The 24549-nt window shown below is 39.2% G+C and overlaps 1 protein-coding gene across 1 annotated transcript in view; it reads left to right on the forward strand.

The window, feature by feature from the left end:
* LOC123240726 (zinc finger protein 850-like) overlaps positions 1-24549 on the forward strand; it is a gene marked incomplete at both ends in the record, with an annotated part of 90614 nt that overhangs the window by 9446 nt on the left and 56619 nt on the right. The window contains one exon of the mRNA XM_044668444.1: positions 20869-20890. Coding sequence (XP_044524379.1) covers positions 20869-20890 — 22 coding nt within the window. The remainder of the gene's footprint in view (positions 1-20868; positions 20891-24549) is intronic.

Consider the following 24549-nt stretch of genomic DNA (forward strand, 5'->3'; position numbering starts at 1 on the left):
TTACTCATATGGGTTGACTTTTGTTAGATAATTAGGTTTTTATACTTCTATTTCTTTTTCATTCTTTCCACTTCAAGCATTTATTAATAAAGTTTTTAAAATTAATACTTGGAGATGATGCCAAGGCTTCTATTTTTTCCCAGGCTTTCAGGTAGACCAGTGATTCCTAAATTGTCTCTCCTAAATCTGTTTTCTAGGTCAGTTGTCTTTTAAATATAGAAAATGTGGAAAAGGTTTCACATGGAGGGGAAAACTTGCTGAGCATCAGAGAATCCACACTGGAGAGAAACATTATGAGTGTAAACAATGTGGAAAGGCTTTCAAATGGAGTTGGAAGCTTGCTGAGCATCAGAGAATCCACATTGTAGAGAAACCTTTTAAATGTAAACATTGTGGAAAGGCTTTCACAAGGAGGGGAAGAATTGCTGAGCATCAGAGAATCCACACTGGAGAGAAATTTTATGAATGTAAACAATGTGGAAAGGCTTTTATACAGAGTAACCATCTTGTTTTACATCAGAGAATACACTCTGGACAGAAACTTTATGAATGTACACAATGTGGAAAGGCATTCATATATGGGGTGAATCTTGTTGCACATCAGAGGATCCACACTAGAGAGAAACCTTATGAATGTAAACAATGTGGAAAGGGTTTCAAAGAGAGGGGCTTTCTTGCTAAGCATCAGAGAATCCACTGTGGAGAGAAACCTCATGAATGTACACAGTGTGGAAAGGTTTTCACAGAGAGGGTCTCTCTTGCTAAGCATCAGAGAACCCACTCTGGAGAGAAATCTCATAAATGTACGCAATGTGGAAAGTCTTTCAGAGAGAGGGGCTTTCTTGCTAAGCATCAGAGAACACACTCTGGAGAGAAACCTTATGAATGTATACAATGTAGAAAGGCTTTCACAGAGAGGGGCTCTCTTGCTGTACAGCAGAGAATCCACTCTGGAGAGAAACCTTATGTATGGAAACAATGTGGAAAGGCTTTCAAACGGAAGAGCCATCTTGATTCTCATCAGAGAACCCACTCCGGAGAGAAACCTTATGAATGTACACAGTGTGGAAAGGCTTTCATGCAGAAGTTGGGTCTTGCTACACATCAGAGGATCCACACTGGACATAAACCTTATGAATGTAAACAATGTGGAAAGGCTTTCACACAGAGCTCTGGTCTTGCTGACAGAGACTGTTCCACATGGTGAGTTTAAAGACTGAATCTTCCTGAACTTCTATTAAAAAACTTCCTTTTATAGACTCTGTGAATGAAGTTTGCTCCATTCACCTCAGAGCTTCAGGCCCTTTAACCCTCGGCTGAGGGTTAAGATCTACCTCAATTAATTATCATAGATTCTTATTTTCTTTCTCTCTTCTCTCATGTAAATAAACTTCCATAAAAGTCAATTTTGATTTGAGATTATTCTTAATTGAGGATTGATAATAGTTCAATCCTCTGGCAACCATCTTTAATATATTGAACCCATAAAACCCCTTTTTCAGCCTTACAAACCCCTTTTATTATCCTTGTGATTTCTTGGTGAAAATTATTGTGGCCTTATTGAAAAGCTTTAAGTTCCTATAGCAAACCTGAATTTAAGAAGTTAACACTCTTACCCTTTGGCCAGGAATGCAGCTGCCTGGTGCAGCCAAGGCCAAAACCTTAGCAGGGGCATTTCAACCCTGAGAAAATATTCCCCGACTTGGCTTTCTGATAAGAACCCAGTCAAAATTAATCCTTGGCCTTGTTCTATTCTGAAGCCAGTGAGACCTTTTGTGTTTTTGATATGACAATTTGTAGCTTTTGCACATCTGCGAGGTTTTGGGGGGAGGGGGTTCTTTTATGTGAAATGTGTCTTGCAATATATAAAATAAACTCCATACTCCTGGAGACAGAGCTAGAAGTATGAGCTAAAAGGTCTTCAGTGTTCTTACTTCTTATCAACTAAGCTGTCTTCATCAGATTATCTGGAGATGATAAATAGATCTTGAGAATGGATGTGCTAAAGTGTATGTGTTTTCTTTAGGATGAGGGTGATTGATATCATTTGGAGAAATGCAAGTGATAACAAGTCTGAGGAATCAGCCAACATATATTAGATTGGCTTTATGACAGAAAAGGAAATTGACAAAAGTTCTAGGAGATGTGGGAAGATGGAAAAAGGAATGAACTTTTGGAGTTGTGAACTAATTCAGCATTCTAGAAAGATCAATTTGGTTATATGTTTAAAGGGCATTAAAAAACAAGTAGGGAAAGGACCTATATGTATTAGAAATACAAAACACTTAAAGGTGCTCTTTTTGTAATGACAAAAAAATTGGAAGTAAAGAAGGAGTATGATTTGAGAAATAGATGAGCAAATGGTGGTATCTGGTTATAATGGAATCCTATTATTTTATCATTATTGAGGAGAAGGAGAAGCTCAGAAAAACCTGGAAAGACTTGAGAACTGATACAGACTTTAATTTAATATAATCAAAATTATACATTTTATATTTTGTAATGTTCTGTATCTTGTTTGAGGTGTGTAAGATTTAAAATTAATGTCCAACAACTCCAAGTATTAGTTATATAAAGTTTGTTAATAATCACTTGAAGTGTAGAAGTAATAAAAAAGAAATAGAAGTATAAAAATCTAATTATCTAACAAAATTAAGACTAGGTGAATAAGTTCTACTTGCCAGCTCAAAAAGCCTGCTCCAGCAGCCTCCAATAACCAAAAAAGAGTGAGAGGTGGGGCTAAAAAAATTTATATCCTTTCTACATCATCCCATAAGGTGAGAAGGAAAGTGGGATGCAGGGAATTTGAGTTTTAGGGTTCAGAAATTAATTACTCAACCCCTCCTATGATTCACATGGGAAACAACCATGTAGAAATCTCCATTAACTGCCTAGTATCCCCATGGAATCAGTACACATAACTAACATATCTCTAAAGATCTTTAACTAGAGGTACATACAATATTGCACTTTCTAAGGGGAAATTACAATAACTTGGGGATTAGAGGGAAATAAAAGAGAAAGAGAACAAAACAAATGATTGCTAGGAGCATTAACAAAAAGCCAATTGAGGGCAATCCCATTTGGCATAAGAATTTACATTCAAGACAAATGCATTAAACACCCCACCCACCCCCTTCAATTTCACTAAATCCCAAATTTCATTCTGGATCTTTTGGTGCAGTGTGTGGTTTCTGCAGGCATCTTCATGGCAACTTTTTCAAACAGTTCACTTTCTGGATTCAGGGAAGTAGCAGATTTCTTATCCTAAAACTACTCTCAAACAAGAACATTTTTATAAATCTAGAATTATATGACAATTATACAATCCCCCCTGAGGACAGTGTTGACAAACACACACAGATCACTCAGGAATACATGGCTGAGTTATTAGGTATGTGAATCAATTGTTGAAGTGAAAAACATTAAAAAAAATAACCTATAAAGTGAAATTTGGTAAAAGAAACAAAACATTCAGAAGAGAAATTCTGAAAACTGACTTGAAATTGTCATAATTATGGCTATTAAGAAACCTATATATGGCATAAATGAGGCAACCTGAGGGGACATTGGATTGACTTAACACAACTGTGATTTATATTAATCTGTAACCTCATGAAGTGACTAAAGTGTCCCTTTATTTCTGTGTGCTTAAGACTAAAGTGATGACTGTGTAAGATGGTGGGCTGGTCACCTGGTAGAGTTTAGCCACCACATGCCAGGGTGAGATTGAATACCACCAGTGAATAATGTCCAAAGGCAGAACAATCTATTTTTATATAGAATATATGTCTGTTACATAGTCCTTATCAATATCCCTATTGATAGCCTACAAATCACAAAAGAAATGTTGTGACCTCCATCCTGAGCAATGCCCCAAATTTTGAAGCTGAGCAAGCAAGATGCCCACAACCATTCTTCTAATCAAAATTGTTCTTTATCAGAGAAGTGTCTTCTCTGGACTGATAGTCAAATACTTTTCTGTTCTTCACATGAGCAAACAACTCAGCAGGCATCCAGCTCCTGCCAGGCAAAGTACAGTAATTGGGTGTCATTTATATTCTTGGGAAAAATGCAAGGGAGGATGGTCCCTAGTTGGTAAAGGAGCATGTGCCAAGCAGGAGCTCTGGGGAGCATCTCTGCCTAGATTCTGCACTGCATCTCAATCTCCAAGGGAAAACCCAAATTAAAATGTTTGAACATCTTTTTTCTTCCTTCCCCTTCGGGGAAACAGCAGCTTATTGCCTCAAGGACATTTGCTAAGCTTTGGAAATTTGTATGTAGCTGCCAGAGCAAAAGTGCTAGGACACAGTGTATAGCACGGGTTGGACCAGGAGTGATAATCCTAGCCCTATAGAGAAACTGGGAGAATGAGTTGTTGTCAGTGGGGCTGCCAACCTCTTAGGTTCAGGCTCTAACCTTCTTTCAACTGGGCAGTACATGCTTTCCAACTTCAGGAGCTAGAGAAACCTCTTCTCAAGTCTTCTTCAATAGGCTACTCACTGCAGCACCAAGATCTCTCATTTTGCTATCTGAACTGCACACAGACCTGAGTAGGGCTTTTTTGGGCATGACCATCCCAAAAGGAGTTCATGTGGCTTTCTCTGATAGAATGGAAGATCCTTGAGGGCAGAGACTTTTATTTTGGCATTTCCATCTGTAGTACCTACACCACTACCAGGCCATAGTAGACACTGAATCAGTTCTTCTTGACTGATTTAGTCTAGGTGGCTTTTCTTAGTCCTCACTCTCATGTTTCTCACTGCTATTGTCTGCCCTTCTCAAAGTCCTTTCTATCTACTTCATCTATTCCTTATAGACCTTTTATTCACCTAGCTGTTCTCACATCTTCCCTCTTTAAACATTGGCTCTTTAAAGCAAAGAATTGTGTTCGAATTATGCCTGAAGTTTTAAAAGAATGCATGCCTTTTGATCCAGTAATACCAGTGCTAGGTATCTATCCCAAAGAGAGAAAAAAAATGGGAATGGACCAGTTTGTACAAAAATATTTATATCTGTGGTTTTTGTGGTGGCAAAAAATTGGAAAATGAGGGAATGTCTCAATTGGGAAATGGGTGAACAAATTGTGGGAAATGATGGTGATGGAATACTATTGTGCTGTAAGGAATGATGAACTGCTTGATTTCTGTAAGAAATGGAAATACCAACATGAACTGAGGTAGAGTGAAATTAGTAGATCCAGGAGAACATTATACACAGTAACTGAAATATCATGGGACAATCAAAGGTAACAGACTTTGCTACTAACAGCAATGTAATGATCCAGGACAATTCTGAGAGACTTAAGAAAAGGGTGCTATCTGTATCTAGAGAAAGACCCATTGAAGTGGAAATGCAGAAGAAATCATGATTTATCACTTGTTTATGTGGGTATGTGATCTGGGTTTTTGGTTGTAAAAGATTATTCTTTTGCAAAAATGAACAATATGGAAAAAGGCATTGACTGATAATGCATGTAAAACCCAATGGGATTGTTTGTCAACTATGGGAGGGTGTTGGAAGAGGGGAAGGAGACAACATGAATCATGTATCCTTTGAAAATTCATTCCATTAATGGAATATAATAAAGAAAATTTAAAATGAAATATTCCAATAGGGAAAACTGATCATCTATTACAGCAATCCTCCAGAAAATTTCAAGAAAAAAAAAGAATGATTATTATAACCTTTACAAACCATAATAATGAAATAAAAATATATTCAAAGATTGGTTATTAAAAAAAGTTTTAATCAATTTTTCTTATGTGAAGAATGAATCAAACTTTCTTTGTCTATCAATCAGCAACTTTTAAATTAATCAATCTAAAACTTAAACACCCCTACTTAACACTAAGTAAGAGTTCACAAGTCACTTGCTAAAGTGGGCGCCAACTCCAAAGGCCCCTGCCCTGCTCTGGGCAGTGCTAGGTAAATTGAAGGACTGTAATTGGTTCTTGTAAAGTGGAGAAAGGGACATGGACAAAGCCCTGAACTTCCTCTTCAAGGGATCTTCGACCTTGGCTCTTGGACTGCTTCTTAGAGAACTGCTCCTGGATCTTCTCCTTTGGACTTGGTGTTGGAGGACTTCACCTTGGGACTTGTCCTTGAGTCTTCTTTGGAGTTTGTCTTGAGTGGGTGAGTAGCTGGCCTTTCTTTCCTGGCTTCTAGAGAGATTGGTTCTGTAGAGTCCTGTCTTGCCTTTGGAGGAGGCTGTGTTGGTGGAACTCTAGCTGAAGACACCACCACAGGTGGGAAAGCCCCTGTGGGGCTGAAACTGTCTTTCCAACACTGTTTTAAGGGCGCTCACCTGTAACAAGTCACATTCTTCTAAATGTTTCTCATTTCCTTCTCTTAAATGATGTTTTAATCATCAGACACTCATTTCTGTACAGCTCTTTCTACATCAGCTCAAAGAAGTTCTGCTCTTCTTTGTGCCAATTTCAATTTCTAAGCATCTCCAAGACCCCAAACAAGCCTTTTCTCATTCTACAGGTTTATAGTAGGGATATTTGCCCCTTTAACTTTTAATCTGCTACAGATTTAACTGAAAATTTTTCTCTAAAACAATTATTGCTTAAATTTCTTAGTCCCCTCAGGTATCAATTATCCTTGCTATTTGTATTGGCTCAAAGAGCCCAAGTTACCAATCTTATTAACAACTACACTATCCCCATACATGCTATACCTAATATCTTTTGCATATCTTCACATCCAGTTGACCTCAAACATTTCTTTTAGTTCACAATATGAATCATATATCCTTTGGAAGTAAACAAAATCAGATTGGACTTAAACATAGTAACTTCTTAAACACACATAAATATAAGCAGCTATTCCTATATATTTTAGCAACAATTAACATCACAATTTTAGTCTCAAATCCAAAAATAAAAAATGGGTGTGTGGAGTTGGTTAACGTCACAAACTCTCATTACATTATATTATATTATACATTACATTACATCAGTTTAACTGAAATGATTTTAATTTTTAGGACCTGAGGCCCCCTTTCCTAAGAATTTTCCTCATTGTATTGAGGAAAGGAGATAGTTCTTAAATTCCAGTTAAGAATAAATACAGACTTAGATAAGAGATTCTTATACTTTACAGTTGTCAGAACTCTTTGTGGAAACCCCAAGGCTGCCCGTAGTCCTTTAGGACAGTGATGGACAAACTTTTTAAAGAGGGGGCAAAAGGAAAGGAAATGCTCATCTATCAGTCTGTTTCTAAAGCAACTCTTTCTAAGTTTCATTGTATCGTATCTTACTCATTGTAGCTGTCAGATTAGGAATAATGTCTTGCTGGTGGATAGAACATTTCAAGGGGCTGCATCTGGCCCGCAGGCTGTAGTTTGCCCATCACTGCTTTAGGAAATTGCTTTGGGGGAAGCACCCCTGACCTTACCCAGCCTATCACTGAACTGAACAATAGACATTTAAGGTACTTAAGGATCCCAGTTTAGATAGGATTAGTAGTCAATCAAACCTTGGCATCCTTGTTTAGTTTTAAAAGTTCATCATCCTTAATGGGGTAGTCCAGCCCCTGGCTGGAAACCTCTTTCTGTATCTAGTGCAAAGCATCAGCCTCTTCCTGTCAGCCAGGCCCTGGGCTCCTCCTTTCCTTATATCCAGTGGAGAGCTAGTGTTAGGCTGTTTTTTCTAAGCACAAGTATGCAAATGATTTTCCAAGCCATAAAGAAGGAGGTTTCGTATGCGTGTGTGCGTGTGTGTGTGTGTGTGTGTGTGTGTGTGTGTGTGGTCCTACCACAAAGCTGGATGTCTAGTCATGTCCAGAGGACCCCGAGCACTGAGACCTTTTGTACCTCAAAGAATCAGGCATCCTGAGGTAGAATGGATCACACATTAGGGGGCCTGATAGAGCAATGTTGAAGGGTGAGGCTGGCACTAAGGCTTTACAAAAGCAGTTATTTCTTTAATGTCCAACCTTAATACTTATACCAGAATATTCACAAAAGCCTGCTACAATCATGACTTAGAGGGCTAACTATCTGGGAATTACAATTGTGATTATCTCAAGACTACTGAAAACATTAAAATCTAATCCTCATACAAGGGGGTCAGGGGATCTTTCTCTCACATTATTCCTCCTCTGATCCAAAGAAACCAGCACAACGGTAATGTAAGTGAGTGGGAACAACTCAATTCAGTAAAGAAACAACAGAACATCACTGTAACTACAATAACAGAAAGTACAACAGGGACTAGTTAATGTTCCAGAAATGAAAAGTTACTGATTTTAGAGTCCAGGAACACAATAGATTGAAGGATGCTTGAAGTTAGCCACATGGCCAGCGTGTGAGCAAAAGGAAAAGTTCATGCAGTGTAGCTGCAAGCTAGCTCAGAAAAGTCCATTCCAAGGGCTGGAGATGAAAGACTCCTTTGTAGGGGTGCCAATCACCAGCGGAGGTGTTCCACCCACAGCCTTGAGGCAGGTAACTCTCCCAGCCACTAGAGTCCCGGGAGTACTTGTGCTGAGTCCCAGTTCACTTCCTGCAGATGCTTTGCACTCTGTGGGGCTCCATGTCTGAACAGAGCCATAAACTCTGCCCAATCTCCACTGTTGTGGATCCAGTATTAAACAATGCAAGTAGCTGACTAGCCTTAAAGATATTAGGGGCATCGTTGAAAGAGTTCATGCCTGAAGAACAATCTATAACATGCTTAGGAGCAAGCTAACATTTAGATAGAGTAATACAACAGTTTATAAGAATAAGAATTTTTAAAAAAAATGGTTAGGATCCATTTAAGAATGAATTATAATAAGGCACCACTATTAAATCATGTGGCGGTTCATGAGGATGGGTCCCACCTAGTTGTAATATCCTCATTTATATGAGTATGTTGTGTTATTTGCAAAGTATCATTTAGTAACTTTTACGATTCTCATTTCCTACCTATAGAAGCAGAAATTCATCCTGAAGCTTGTTGCAGAGCACTAGATGTATATAATAGTAACTGTTATATTAGGAGCCAATCCCTCAAATTAAAAGAGTGATTTCCTTATAGAATCTATCACTGGTGTAATGCTGAGTTTTGGAATCAATACCTAAAAATTCATCTACAAAGCTACTTCTATGTGCTGCTGTTGGCTTAGAACTTTGCCAAGTAGATCTCGTTTCAATGCCCTCATGTAACTAAATGTCTTATAAAGCCGACTCTTACCAAACCTGCCGTGTGATTTTTGTATGGTCACAGTAAGGATCAGATGAGCTACTCCACAGGTGCCATTGCAACTTGAGGGAAGAGAGGAAAAAGCTGGACCGACACAGATAAAAACTTGTCCGGGGTTGCTAATCCACAGGATTATTGTTTGGGTTGTCGTAACTGACAGTCACAGAAATAAAATTGGTTCTCCTTTTTCCGGATATATGTATAACAGCCCAGATTAAGGGAGTCAAACTTTCATTGGAGGGACTTCAAAATGAAAACCTAAGTTCATGGTAGAATGAAAAGTCCTGTACCTAGACACCTACAAAGTGAAACTTGGTAAAAGATTCAAAACATTCAGAGGAGAAATTCTGAAAAGCTGACTTAAAATAGGTTAAGTTTAACCCAGGTGTTGAAGGAATAGATTCTCATAGGGACCACCACTCATTTCTGCGAACTTTGCTGGTGGGTTTGTGAAGAAATCCAAACAACCTGAGGGCACTTCCAATTGGCTTGACACATTAGTGTGTAACTACCTAAAGTGACTAGAAAGTGTCCTCATTTCTATGTGCTCATGACTAAAGTGAGGATTCTGTGTAAGATGGCAGGCTGGTCATGTGGTAAGTTTAGCCATCACATGCCAGGGTGAGATTGAATACCACCAAGGAATAATGTCCAAAGGCTAAATAATCTATTTTCATATGGAATGTGTGTCTATTACATAGTCCTAGATAATAGTCATTCACGACAGCAGGTAGGAAATGCGCACCTTGGGATGTTCAGAAGCTCCAAATTGCCAGAAGCCCACCAGCAGCTCCAGATATCCTGGGAAGTGTGATGATTTTGCCGAGAAAGAAAAAAGGGAGTTGGAGACACAGTGGAGTTGTGGAAGCTGTTCTGAGAATTTCCTGTTATATCTTTACTTTTATACTTTTCTCTCAAGTTCTCAGATGCTGACATCAACTACATTTTTTTCTAAACAGAGTAGAACTCAAGGTTACATAGAAGCTGGCATACAAAGTACAATTTTCATATAGATTACATTTTAATCTAAACATTTCAAGGCTACCAAGAACTTAGGTTATCTAATTATTATTTTGATAACAGGCCTTCAACATATTTCAAAAGTAAGGTTAAAGTGTGAGAACCTTTAAATTTATGGAGTTAAATTCAGCATGAGAAAATAGTGAAGCAAAAAGTACTTTGATTTGCCATGCTGTGTCCTTCAAATTTCTGAGACAGAGAGATTAAAGTAGCTTCTGTTATTTAGCTGAGGGTATGAACTATTAACTCATTATATGCTGGCTTATTATAGAGTGTTTAGGGGATTTTTATGAGGGCATTTCTATAAGACTTGGGGCTATCCTAAAGATATAGATTATAATAATTTCAATAATAAAAAGTGTTGGTCAGAAGGGAGTCACACAGAGGGGTTTGATTGGGTTTCCCATCCATCCTGTGGCTGGTTTTTAGGTCACAGGGGTCAGTGTAGGACTGTGTCAAACTGCACTGACTTGATGGAACCTTGTTCCTCCGTTCTTGGCATCTCTCCCTTTCCTTTTTAATTGAAGTCACTTCACTTCAATTTGATCTGAATTTGCCATATACTAGAGCCTAGTGATCTGATGATGACTGGAAAACAGAAGAAAATAAGAAGGAATAAGAGAAAAACAAATCCACAGGCACTAAGGGTATAAATCAAATTATTACAGAAGATGTAGGAAGAAATACTCTTGAAAAATGATGATGCTATAGTGGAGGCAGAATTTGAGGAGGAGTTAGCATGACTGATATCCATGATTTGTTTATGTAATGTTTTAAGATCAATGGAGAAATCTGAATGATTCCAAATGCCAAAAATATGTTGCTGTATATTTTCCCAAGGAACATCTGTTTGATAGTAAAGAAGGGGGGGTTATACAAATCCATTTAAATTCAGCATGACATTTTGATTTAAATCTCACTTTTATGTTTTGCAATTGATTTCCAAGGTATAAGACAGTTTCTTCAAGAACATTCACTTGAGCTTCCAATCCCTTATCAATATGTTCTTAGGTCAGAAGAGTAAGGGAAATGTTTATCTACATGATGGGCACTGTGAAACTCTTGTATAAGAGCAGTAGTGGAGGCAGCTACTGAGGTTTGATAGCAATAAGTACAGTAATACCCAGTATGAAGGATGTAATGGAACGTTTGGGACAACTTAAACTGTCAGAAATTAATTGCAAGGGGGACAGCTGGGTAGCTCAGTGGATTGAGAGCCAGGCCTAGAGACAGGAGATCCTAGGTTCAAATCTGGCCTCAGACACTTCCCAGCTGTGTGACCCTGGGCAAGTCACTTGACCCCCATTGCCTACCCTTACCACTCTTCTGCCTTGGAGCCAATACACAATATTGACTCCAAGAGGGAAGGTAAGGGTTTAAAAAAATTTTAATTGCAAGGCATATATATATACCTGGATCATCATACCAGTCAGAAGTCATATTAATAGGAAAGATAATAAAAGGTGGTTGTTTAACAATAAATACAGTGGTAACAGAAATAGAAGGTTTAATACAATTTGTAAACCGGAAGACAACGTAGCCAGACAAGCATTGAGCTGGAACCCTTCAGGGAGGAGGAAAGTTGGAAGACCAAAACAGACCTGGCGAAGATCTGCTGAAAATGAAACAAAAACGGTCGGAATGACATGGGCCCAGCTGGGGGAAGTTGCCCAGAACAGAGTCCGTTGGCGTGAGATGGTTGTGGCCCTATGCTCCTAAGGAGTCAACAGGAATAATAAATAATAACAATAACATCCTGAACAGGAATGTTGGAAGTTTGTCTTCCTCATCTCACTTGCTTAAAAGAAAAGCACTTTCAAACTAATTTTGAATTCTCATTCTACACTTTTCCTATTTTCTTCTATTGGCTCTAATCTCTAATTCCACTCAGTTTCCAGATTATCTACATGAAAACCCAAACAAATTTCAGTTTATATTTTTTACCTTCTTTAATTCATGTTCCTTGAATGTATTAGAATCCCAAATGTTCCTGATTAGCTTTTAGAAATAAAGAGAATTTCCCCAGGGCCTTCTTAAGCTGATATTTTTGGAGCTGAATCAGTTCTCTTTTGCAGAAGGGCAAAAATTCAGCTGCCTGGGCACTTAGATTAGGGGGAAGAAAGGCTCAACTCAGAAACCACTGCAGTTCCTGAAGCTCTAGAGCAGGGGTTGGCAAGTTATGGCTCGTGAGCCGTATCTGGCTCTTTTGAGGGCCAGATATGGCTCTTTCTGCAGGAGCCATAAAGTCAATTTTTTTTTTCAGGCGCTGTTACAGGAGTGGCACTGTGAACACTGTATGGCTCTCATGAAATTACATTTTTAAAAATGTTGCATTTATGGCTCTCATGGCCAAAAAGGTTGCCAACCCCTGCTCTAGACCATGATAGTTCTTTTTAACCCTCTTCTCCAACTCAAGATCATCATGGGGGGAAACTGAGATTTTTACATGTTTTTACAGTAAGAATCACTTGATGGAAAGAGGGGAATGGATATGCCTGGGCTGATGATGCCTAAGATAAGAGGGGGTGAAGTTGAGTGGTGCCAGGTTCTGAATGAATTAAAGTCAGGAATCCTGATTAATAATGGATCACACATTAGGGTTTCTGATAGAGCAACTTTGAAGGGTGGGGCTGGAAATCTTACTAAAAAAGGAGAACTAGGAGAACTTGGCATTCCATAGATGCAAAACCATTGATCCAGAGACTCTCATAGCTGAGTTACCATTAGGAGGGGATAGCCTTCACAGTTGTAATGACACACTAGAGATCGTGCAAAAGACCAGAGAGGACTTGTCAGATACCCCCATGGTCCAAGCCAACCTCACACTCTTCTGGGATGGTTGGAGTTACCAACATAATGGGCAAAGATTTTCAGGAGCCACAGTTACAACCCAGAATGAAACCCTATGGTTTGCAGCACTTGAGCCAAACATCTCAGCTCAAGGGGCTGAAATTTTTGCTTTAACATGCACCCTCCAGATTGCTGAAGGCAAAGCCAGGAACATTTTTACGGATTAGAAATATGCCTTTGGTGTTGTCCATGCATCGGGGGAAATCTGGAGAAATAGAGGGTTCATAAATTCAAATGGGAAAGCAATAGCATATGGGAAGCTAATAAGTGAATTATTGCCATATAGTTACCATCAAAGTTGTCTATGATACATTGCCGAGCACACCAAAAGCTTGTGGGACCAGTACAACTAGGCAATTACAGGGCAGACATCAGTGCAAAGTTTGTAGCTAGATTTGGACCTAAAGCTATATTCCACTTATCTTTAATAGATAAAGACCAATTGCAAGAAGCTTATTCACAAAAGGAAGTGAAATATTGGAAAGAAAATCTTGGAGCCAATGTAGTAAATGGATTATAGATGTCTATCTCAGGAAAATCATCTTTTCCAAAGCTACTGCAGCACACAGCTTGTGCAGCAATTCATAGAAGAGGCCACTATGGTGTATTAGAAATAGTAGATATAATTCGCAAGAGCTGGATCGCATTAGGCGTGAAAACAGAAGCAAAAGGAGTGTGTAAAAATTGCAGTGTGCCTGCAATACAATCAAGCCATAATTAAGACAAAGGCTTATAGTGGAAAGCCATTGGCATTCACACCTTTCGAGTGCTTATACATAGATTGTCACAATGCCCAGATGTCAAAACTATAGGTGCATACTTGTGATAGTAGATAAACTAACAAAATGGCCAGAAGCATTCCCAACCAGACAAAATAATGCGGCATTCATAGCAAAGATCCTGCTGAGGGAAATAATTTCAAGATTCTCTATTCCTGCTGTTATTTTTGCCTGACTCTGGTAGTCACTTTGCAAATTCCATTCTTAAGCAAGTCTACCAGGTGCTAGGAATTAAGAGACATTTAAGATGCATCTATAGACCTCAGCCACCAGGAGCTGTGGAATGCATGAATCAGACTCTTAAAAGGATGATCAGGAAGCTTTGCACACAAAGTCATCTCAAATGGCCAGAAGTCTTACCTGTTGCGCTTTTCTACTTAAGAAATAAACCCAATAGTGAAACACACTTATCACCATTTGAACTATTGTGCGGACAACAACCATGGGTTGGGAAGGCACCACACAACACTAATTACCTATCACATCTAGGAATTGAGTGCAAAATATATGAATATTTCACCTTGTTGAAAGAAAGACTAGAAGAATTGCAGAAATTATCATTAATACAACAAAGGGTTCCATTAGATTTTAGCCTACATGATTACAAGTCTGGAGATAAGATATATATCAGAAATTTCACAAGAAGATCAGTGTTAGAACCAAAATGGTATGGTCCACATGAAATAATCCTAGTCACACCTACATCTGTAAAAATCAAAGGAAAAGATGCATGGTATCTTTATACACACATCAAATCCTCAGTGAAGTCAAGACCTCATTCAAAAATTCAGACTCAACCAAAAGAAATAGAATCTGACATAGAAATAGAGCCTCAAAAGAAAAGATCACACTTAGAAATAAAGCCTAAAACAGAAAGAGACCAAGACACAGAGGCAAAAATGAATGAAACACAAGATCACCCAGATAGCCAAGACATAGATCAATATCAAGAGAAAGACACTCAAAGCATAGATTTAGATTACACAAATACGTCATTCATACATGAAGATAAACAGTTAAATCTATCAGAACTCAGCAGTGGTGAAGAAGAGTGAACATTACATTAATAACATCAAAAACAAATGCAAACGCTTCATGTGGGAATTTGGATGTGCTTTGGGCTCCTCTTGGGATCCGCTACCTGCACGGGTTGAGGGAAGACGGTGCCAGGGCCATGGCTGCCGGGGCTGGAGGGCTTTTAGGGCACTGGACCGGCCTGCTGTTCTCCAAGCAGCCACCGGGGTTGACTGAAGGCTGTTGGGGCTGCCACCGCCATGTTCTATCTGTGCGCTGAAGAAGTTTATGAAAAACTGTACTCTATCTAATGTTCCAAAGAAGCCCTTGTCCTCATACATTCAATTTGTAATGGATTGGCAAACCTGAGTTGAACAACAAAATCCAGATTTGAAAAGCACAGAAGTAATCAAGACGCTTGCTCGAGCCTGGAGAGAGCTTCCAGAATCAGAGAAGAAAGTATATGAAGAAGCTACCAAGGCAGATTTTAAAAAATGACGTGAACATGTCTCTAAATATAAAGCAGAACTTGATGTTGATCAAAAAAGAAATTTGAAAGAAGAGAAGCAGAGAAAAAAGGCTAGAAAAGAAATAATAAAGAAAAAAAGATAGTTAACAGTCTTTGGAAAACCCAAAAGACTTCGCTCAGGTTATAATATTTTTATTTCTGAACACTTTAAGGAACCAAAGGGACTTTCATCACAGGAAATGATGAAAGTTTTAAATCAAGAGTGGAAAAATCTATCATTAACTCAAAAGCAGGTATACATGCAACTTGCTGAAGATGATAAAACTAGTTATGCAAATGAAATTAAATCATGGAAAGAAAAAATGCTTGAAATTGGACAGGAAGATCTTTTACGCTTTAGGAAACTGAAAGACAAAATGGGAAAAGACCTTGAAAATATCTACTGATATTTGTATCTTCATAGTGAATGTGAGAAATGCTCAAGAAACCAATCAGGTCTCACTACGCAGAACTGTGGCAAAATTTCTAAAAATGATGCTGATGAACATTTTATATTAATCTATTTTTGCTAACACATGGAATTCAGCCAGTATGCTGACATATTTTATATTAGCACCTACTTGTGGATTCTCAACTGGTATAAATTCAGTCCAGATTCAGAAAAGGTTTGTTTTCAGAACTATTGAATACCAAAAAAAAAAATGCATCTAGGTATAGGAGGGATTCATTTATCCTTTCTTAGATAAAGGTAGATCAAACTGTGAAATATTTTTGATACTAGATGACAACTATGGAGAAAGTATTTTTGTTTCCTAATGAGGAAACAAGCATTTACTTTCCTCAAATTATCTTAAATTATAAAAGCCACAGTGTTCTAAGCTATCACTGCTGTGTATTTTTAAAGAATAAGGAATTGCTCTAGGTAAATTTCAATACCTCGGCAAGTTCTAATTCCTAGATAATAATAGCTCATACAGTATTCCAAGATGAGTAGACATACACAATTGCTGATTTCTCTTATGACTTTTTAAGAAACTACTGAGGGATTTGTAAATGTTTTGTATCCATTTTTTTTTTGTAAAGTAAAAAAATATGTATCAGCTGTGCACATTGATGATTGATGTTTCTATGGCAGAAAATAAAATCATCTAATTTACATACTTAAATATGTTCTAAAAACAAAACAAAACAAAAAAACAAGTGCAAACAAAAAAAACTCATAAGAAGACAATTTTGTGGCAACACAAAATTTAACACAACACTACACAATCACACACTGGTTCCTGATCCAGGGAATTCTTCAATCGAGTTGACAACTGGCAAGATGTGTATCCAGCAAAGGAGAAGAGAAATGAGATTCTGAAGACTCCAAAGATCCCAGAAACATCAGGACATCAGGACCAGCATATAGGGAGCCATACCTCTATATGATTTTTTGGGGTCCTGAGTGGCGTGGTGGCATAGGATGGTTAAAGCAGGAGAAAGAAAATGAGAACAACTAGACTAGTGGTTAGCCCATGCTGTTCCGAATTCTGCGGGCTTGGGAGTTTATTATATACTGATTTCAAGCAAAGAACACAAAGGAATCACAGTTGTGAAGGGGTAATAAATCACACATAACCCATTGAAGTCTAAAGAGTAAAGGTGCAAAGACAAATGCTCAGATTCCAACCACCAACTTAGTAGGGGATAATTCTGGGAGAGGAAATACCCCATGGAGATGCTCACCAGTCAAATCCTAAAGGAGCCAGTTCTAATCTGAATATGCACTCTTATCTAAGTAACATTTGTTAGGATTCAGGCTTCTCAATTATCAAGGAAAGGAATCATGAACTCAGTAGATGCTGGTCTGCCACTTCAAAGCTCTCCAATAAGAATTCTAAGAAAGGTGGGGATCAAAGACTGAGTCAAAAGAGGAGCCTCATATTTTTATCTTAGATAGCCCATTCTGTCTGTCCTGACATGCAGTGCAGAAAAATCATACACACAGTTTTACTTGTCGATGATTTTGTAATGAGATCCAGATAAAATATCTGTTACAGACTCTGTTTCTCTAAATGACTCCTAATAGCCTCTTGGAGGGATCAAGTTGATTTTGGATTAACCTACCTGCTGGTATCAGAGCTTTTCGGGGCTCAGGTGACCAGAACCAAACACAAAGACTGCCTCAGTCTGGATTGGTCACGTAGGGAATCCAGATAATAGGCCCTAAATTTGATCCTATTTCTCCAAAGGTTTTAATACATTGAACGGCTTCCCACACCAGCACAAGGACAATACAAGAGACATTGCACAAAAGACTGTACAAGGACCTGAACTGTGACAACACCTATGTGACTTGGACAACATCACCAGAAGAATCACAAGGAGAGATGATCAGCAGATCAGGATTAGGTTTGAATAGTGCAAGGTTTTCACATTTAGACACAAAGCAACTTTTCTATCAACTTTTACTTGCTTGAACATCTCCTTAAAACCTCTGAAGTATACAATTAAAATATACTCATCTTTACGTTCTATCACACAGTGAACTCTTTAACATCATACTTATGTGAGATCAACATCTCACACCCTACACCAAGATAAATTCAGAATGAGTGAATAACTTGAATCTAAAGAAGGAAACTGTAAGTAAATTAAGTGAACACAGAATAGTATACTTGTCAGATCTCTGGGAAAGGAAAGATTTTAAAACCAAGCAAGAGTTAGAAAAAATTCCAAAATGTAAAATAAATAATTTTGATTATATTAAATTAAAAAGGTTTTGTACAAACAAAAACAACGCAACCAAAATCAGAAGGGAAATAACAAACTTGGAAAAAAATCTTTATAACAAAAAACTCTGACAGAGGTTTAATTACTCAAACATACAAAGAGCTAAATCAATTGTATAAAAAATCAAGCCATTCCCCAATTGATAAATGGGCAAGGGACATGAATAGGCAATTTTCAGATAAAGAAATCAAAACTATCAATAAGCATATGAGAAGGTGTTCTAAATCTCTAATAATTAGAGGAATGCAAATCAAAACAACTCTGAGGTATCATCTCACATCTAGCAGATTGGCTAAAATGATAGCAGGGGAGAGTAATGAATGTTGGAGGGGATGTGGCAAAACTAGGACATTAATGCATTGCTGGTGGAGTTGTGAACTGATCCAACCATTCTGGATGGCAATTTGGAATTATGCCCAAAGAGTGCTAAAGGAATGCCTGCCCTTTGATCCAGCCATACCATTGCTGGGTTTGTACCCCAAAGAGATCATAGATAAAAAGACTTTTTCAAAAATATTTATAGCTGAGCTCTTTGTGGTAGCAAAAAATTGGAAAACAAAGATATGCCCTTCAACTGGGGACTGGCTGAACAAATTGTGGTATATGCTGGTGATGGAATACTATTGTGCTCAAAGGAATAATAAACTGGAAGAATTCCATGTGGACTGGAAAGACCTCCAGGAACTGATGCAGAGTGAAAGGAGCAGAACCAAGGAACGTTGTACACAGAGACTGATACACTGTGGTAAAATTGAATGTAATGGACGTCTGTACTAGCAGCAATGCAATGACCCAGGACAATTCTGAGGGACTTATGGAAAAGAACCTCCAGAGCACTGTCCCTCGTCACTAAGCTCCGAATCTTCAACACCAACGTAAAGGCCGTCCTCCTATATGGATCAGAAAGCTGGAGAGTGACGAACATTAACACCAACAAATTCCAGGTCTTTGTTAACAGATGCCTACGTCACATCTTGAACATCAGATGGCCTGAAAAGATTTCCAATACCAGCCTCTGGGAAAGAACAATTCAGTATCCCATCAGTCAGGACGTAAAGAAACGAAAGTGGAGATGGATAGGACATACACTACGAAAACCGGAGGACAACGTCGCCAGACAAGCACTGAGCTGGAACCCACCAGGGAGGAGGAAAGTCGGAAGGCCAAAACAGACCTGGCGAAGATCTGCCGAAAATGAAACAAAGGCCGTTGGAATGACATGGGCCCAGCTGGGGGAAGTTGCCCAGAACAGAGTCCGCTGGCGTGAGATGGTTGCGGCCCTATGCTCCTCTGGGAGCCAACAGGAATAACTAACTAACTATGGAAAAGAACACTACCCACATTCAGAGGAAGAACTACAGGAGTGGAAACACAGAAGAAAAACAACTTCTTGAACACATGGGTTGATGCAGACATGGTTGGGGATGTAGACTCGAAATGACCACACCAATGCAACTATCAATAATATGGAAATAGGTCTTGATTGATGACACATGTTAAAACCAGTGGAAATGCACATCAGCTATTGGAGGGGGTTGGTGGGGGTGAAGGGGAAGGTAAGAACATGAATCATGTAACCATGGAAAATTTTTCTAAAAACATAAAACTGAAGTTAAAAAAAAAAAAAGATCATACTTATGTACTGTGTTGCTATTTCAGTCCCTAAGTATCAATGTGGAACAATGATAAGTACTTCTTTCTCTTTCCTGTGTGCAAGGAAGGGGTTAATAGTTTGTGAGCAATTTATCCTAAGGCTGCTTTGCTTGCTTTAGGTTTTTATTACTTAACAACCTTATCTCTTATCCCTCTTTAACAAGTGAGATCACCACAATTTAAAATTTTGTATGTATCAAAACCTTCATAATAAATTATTCTCAACAGATTTTAGTTTGAACTCTACAACTTGCAAATAACTTTAAGTCCTTTAGCAATCTTTCTGTATGTAAACAATTTCAAAGGCATTTACTCTTATTCCTTTCAAACCTCTGTTTATAACAGAATAGAACCTCCAGTTTAGTTTCCTTTTACCTCAAAACATTGCTACATAACTGATTAAACACCATCGATATTATTCTGATTCACCATTTGTTGTATCTACTTTGAACTAGAATTCATACCTATTATTTCTTTATCCATTATTCTTATTTCCTCTGGCTTCTCCTCCTTTATCATTATTGCAAAAAGAGGAAAGTACTATATTTAATTGCATGTAATCCTCATGTCAAACCCTATTAGATTCCTGGGCTGATCAAATTTTTCCTTTTTAATTTCATACAGTTTGCATATCATACATCCTTAACCTATTCAGTGGAAAACTTAATTCTCTTTATAGTCCAAATGAATACACATTTTGTATTCATTCATTATTACTTTCTAGTACTTTGAGTCTGAATGCATGTTAATCTCTAGATTATGAATTCCTTCTTATATATTGCACACATTTAAAAAAATACATATATATATATATATATTCATACAACCCTAGTCAAATACAACACTGTTTAGAAATTCCATCTTTTGCAAAATACCAAATTCTTAGTATCTGTGTTATTAAAACCCATGCACAGATTAACCACTTTAAAAACTTCTTGTGTGTCATATGATTACTTGTTGCTAGTTCTGATAGCACACATAGTAAAAGAATATCTCATTTCAAAAATCCCAAGTTTAAATTCTAGAATAAGTTCTCAACAACAACGTTACAACTTTTTCTGAATGACTTTTACATCTACAAAGTAGCCAGTACAATTTTCGTCCTTATAGAATAAACATTCCCTCTCTGTGTTAGGCTGGTTATTAATCACATTTAGACAATTCTCAAATTCACTGAAAATATTATGCATTGCAAGGCCTAACAAAACAAACTTCTAACCATGAGTTTTTGTGGTCAATAAAATCTGGCTAACATTTCACATTTAACTGACAGTTACCACAATAAATAAAATTACATTATACCATATCAAAATAATGAGCAATCCTCCAAAGTTGTATACCTCAACCCTTAAAATTAAATATTAAGTGAAAAGTGCCTCTAACTGTGGAGTAAAAATCTCCCATTTATGCTCTGAATTTTTATCTTTTTTGTTCCTTTGGGGGCCCATCCAAAGAAAGAAAGAGGAAAAAATCATTGAACAGATACTTGCTTTTGTCCTCTGCTGAGGATTTTTGACTATGGGAAGTTCAATCTTCCAGCTTCCCTTTTTTTCTTTTTGTGAGTGTCCAATTTAAGAATACATAGAGATGAGAATGCGACAAAGACAATGATAAACAGAAACATGTGACAAGAATGCATTAATAGGAAAAAATCAGTGTTTTAGGATCCATTAAAAAAAATATTTGCAGTGAAAAAATTCATTAAAACAGTTTCAGCATACTGCTCCTTTAGCTGAGGAAACTGTGCTGAGCTAAGCTACTGTGATCAGCCATCTGATTGGCCAAGCTGACTTCCTTGTCCCCTAACTTTCCCTGTACCTTACACGCTGACCTGTATCTCTTTTTGGTTGTGATTTTTAACAAAATGTTCTTGTAGCACCTAGACAAACCTGCTATCTGCTCCCAGTGGGGGTTTGGAGGTGAGCTGTTCATAAAGCTGACTGGGTTTCTTAAGGAAAGAATTTTTAAATCCCCTCCCCCTTCCTACTCAGATTTTCTTTCTTTACTTGGAAGCTGCTGCTGGAGCAGGCACAGACTCTCCCTCCTAGCCTGCTTGATGGAGTTTGGGAGATTTGGAAAGTAGGTGGAGGGAGTGCAGAACAGCCACTATGAAAGAAATTCCCCTTTGTGAAACTGTATCTTAGACTCTTTTTTGCCCTTTCCTTTGTTTAATCTTACAGCTAGCCACAAAAAAACAATAGACTCAACAGAAATTTTCAGGCCACACTCTCTCACACATTCATACACCTTGGAACATGAAGGTTCCCCCAGAAGTGACTGAAAGACGTCTCTTTAGTGATCCAGCTTTGGGATTAAAAAGCTGTGTCCAGCCATCCCAACATCTTCCACTGGATCCAGGTTTTTTCAGAACAGAACTCCAGAGTCAAACAGGACTCCAGGGAGAAACAGGACTCTAGGACACAAACAGCACTCCAGGGTAAAACAAGACCTTGGAGCAAAAGAGACTTCTAGAGCAAAACAGAGAACTAACTTACCAGAACAGAATAGATGGTTCCAAAATCACCTTAAAATTTGTCTGAAATCTCAATCACCAGAACCAGGGGCTAGCCCTGGAGAAGGCACTATGCACACACACAAACACATTCACAGCAGCCCTCTCCGAAGTCCTTACCTCCTGGTCCTGGGAACTGACATCTGGCTGAGGAGCCTCCACATGAAGAGGGATACTTCATAACACAAGTCCAGACACACAGAAATTCAATAATTGGAACCATTATTTATTGATTAAAAAAAGAAAAGAAAAAAGAAATCTACCAGCTGGGACAGCCTTCCCTAGTGGAAGCTCTGCAGACTAACATTACAATACAGCTTACAAGGTACAAGGCTATCCAGGTCCTTATTTGTTAAGAAAGCAGCATCACAAACACAGGTAGTGATAAGTAGGTAACACTCAGATCATTCAGAGGATATTTACTTTTCACATGTACCTAAATACTCATCCAAAGTTAGTTATTTTTACCTTGCATTCCATCCTGACCTATTTATTTGTACTTAAACACTCATCCTTAGTTAGCTATGTCCCTTTGTTGTCCACAGGGGAATTTGGACTCTGACCCACCACTTGACTAGGCTGCTTGGCCTCATGGAGGGATTAGGTCAGTTTCCTAAATAATGCAAGAATGGATTAATCTACTTCAATTCTATTTTATTCTCTTACCCATTTCATTTATTCAGTCTACTTCAAAGTTATGTGAGAGAGTGATTTGGGATGAGACGTGTCAGTTTATTGGTAAGATCTGTGTATAGGTCAGGCCAGCCTCAGCCCTGGGATGGCCATGGTGGTCAGGGGCCTCCCCAGTGACCAGAGAGCCCAGATCTTGCTCAGGCAGTTTAACAGAGAGTTTGAGGAGCTCCTTATCCAGCCCCTCCCTGGAGCACCCCAAGACACCCCGAACTGGTGAATGTCTGATGAGGAGATGGTCCAGCCAAGCCTCAGCCCTTGTCCACACACAGGGGGACCCGGGAAGGTTCCCTCTCAGGCCTGAAAACACTCTTTGTCCCCTTCATTCAGACACCAAATTCTGTGGAAGAGGAAGAAGTTCTTTGGGATGCCTTAAGGACAAGGAAGTGCAAAAAGCCATAGACTAGATGGAATCTCCGAACCTGGTCTGGTAGAGAAATGCGTAATATTTGTTCCTAAAATACAGAAATTGGGGCTTTTCCACGCCAGGGCCCTGCTATTAGCATCAATACGGCACAGGAACCAGCCATCCTCCCGCCCCTAATTCAGGACAAGGACCAGCCTGTCAGCCTCAGTTTGGTCCTCCCTGAGATGAGGAGGTCGGGCTCCAGGGCTTCTTGGGTCCCTTCTCTCCCGAGATCTATGCTCTCCTCCGAAATGCTTCCGTGTTTCTTTCCATGGCCGCCTCCTATATCACAGGAAGGAGGCCGAGGAGGATCAGAGCTAAAACTACCAGAAAGGAAACTAAAAGGACCAGCTGCAGCTGAGGAGGCTGGGGAGAACTTGGTGCGTGGCCCCTCCTCCACCAGGGCTCCAAACGTAGAGGTCCAGGAAGTAAGACTCCATTTCCCAGAATGCCTCTGGCAGGATTTCCTCCAACATTTTAGAAGACTTCATTTCCCAGAACGCCTGGATCCTAATTTCGCCCAATTCTTGGCAACTCCCCTGTGTAGTCCCAGGGCTTGCTGGGAATTTTTTGAGAGCTGTATCTCCTCTGAAGTGCTCACAAGTTTGGGTTTGGGGACTTTCCTCCTTGAGATGAGGAGTCAGTGCAACAGTTGTAGCCGGGGCTTTTGCAGTGGACACTTTCTGCTCCCTAATTCCTGGGGAGCGAGAAGACCCGGGTGGACCATTTGCGGGTAACTGAATTTGGAAGCCAGGGTGGGGGGTTGGGGAAGGGAGAAGCTCCGGAGCACGTGCAACCAGAGAGGCGGGGGGGGGGGGGGGGGAGCAGGGCCGTATGTGTGTGTATGTGTGTTGGGCAGGGGGAGGTCCCTGTTTGTGTCTTACTGTCCATATGTCTATGTGTCTGTATGTCTCCTGTGTGTTTCTATGTCTGTTCATCGCTTTAAACTACCATAGAAGGGGGACAGATAAGTGTTGATGTAAGGCAGGGCGGGCTCTGTCTGCAGCCGGAGTCAGGGCGGAGCTTTGCCCTCCCCCAGAAGAGAGAATGGGCCCCCCCTCCCCCCTCCCACTCTCCCCCAGAATGGGGGTGGAATGAGGGTGTAACAGGATGGGGGCGGGGCTGGTCCTTCCCTTCCCCAAAGGTCCAAGGGGAGAAGCAGCCAACCTAAACCTGGTTGGAGTTGGGGG

This window comes from Gracilinanus agilis, chromosome 3 (assembly GCF_016433145.1).
Source record: "Gracilinanus agilis isolate LMUSP501 chromosome 3, AgileGrace, whole genome shotgun sequence".
Classification (NCBI taxonomy): Eukaryota; Metazoa; Chordata; class Mammalia; order Didelphimorphia; family Didelphidae; genus Gracilinanus; species Gracilinanus agilis.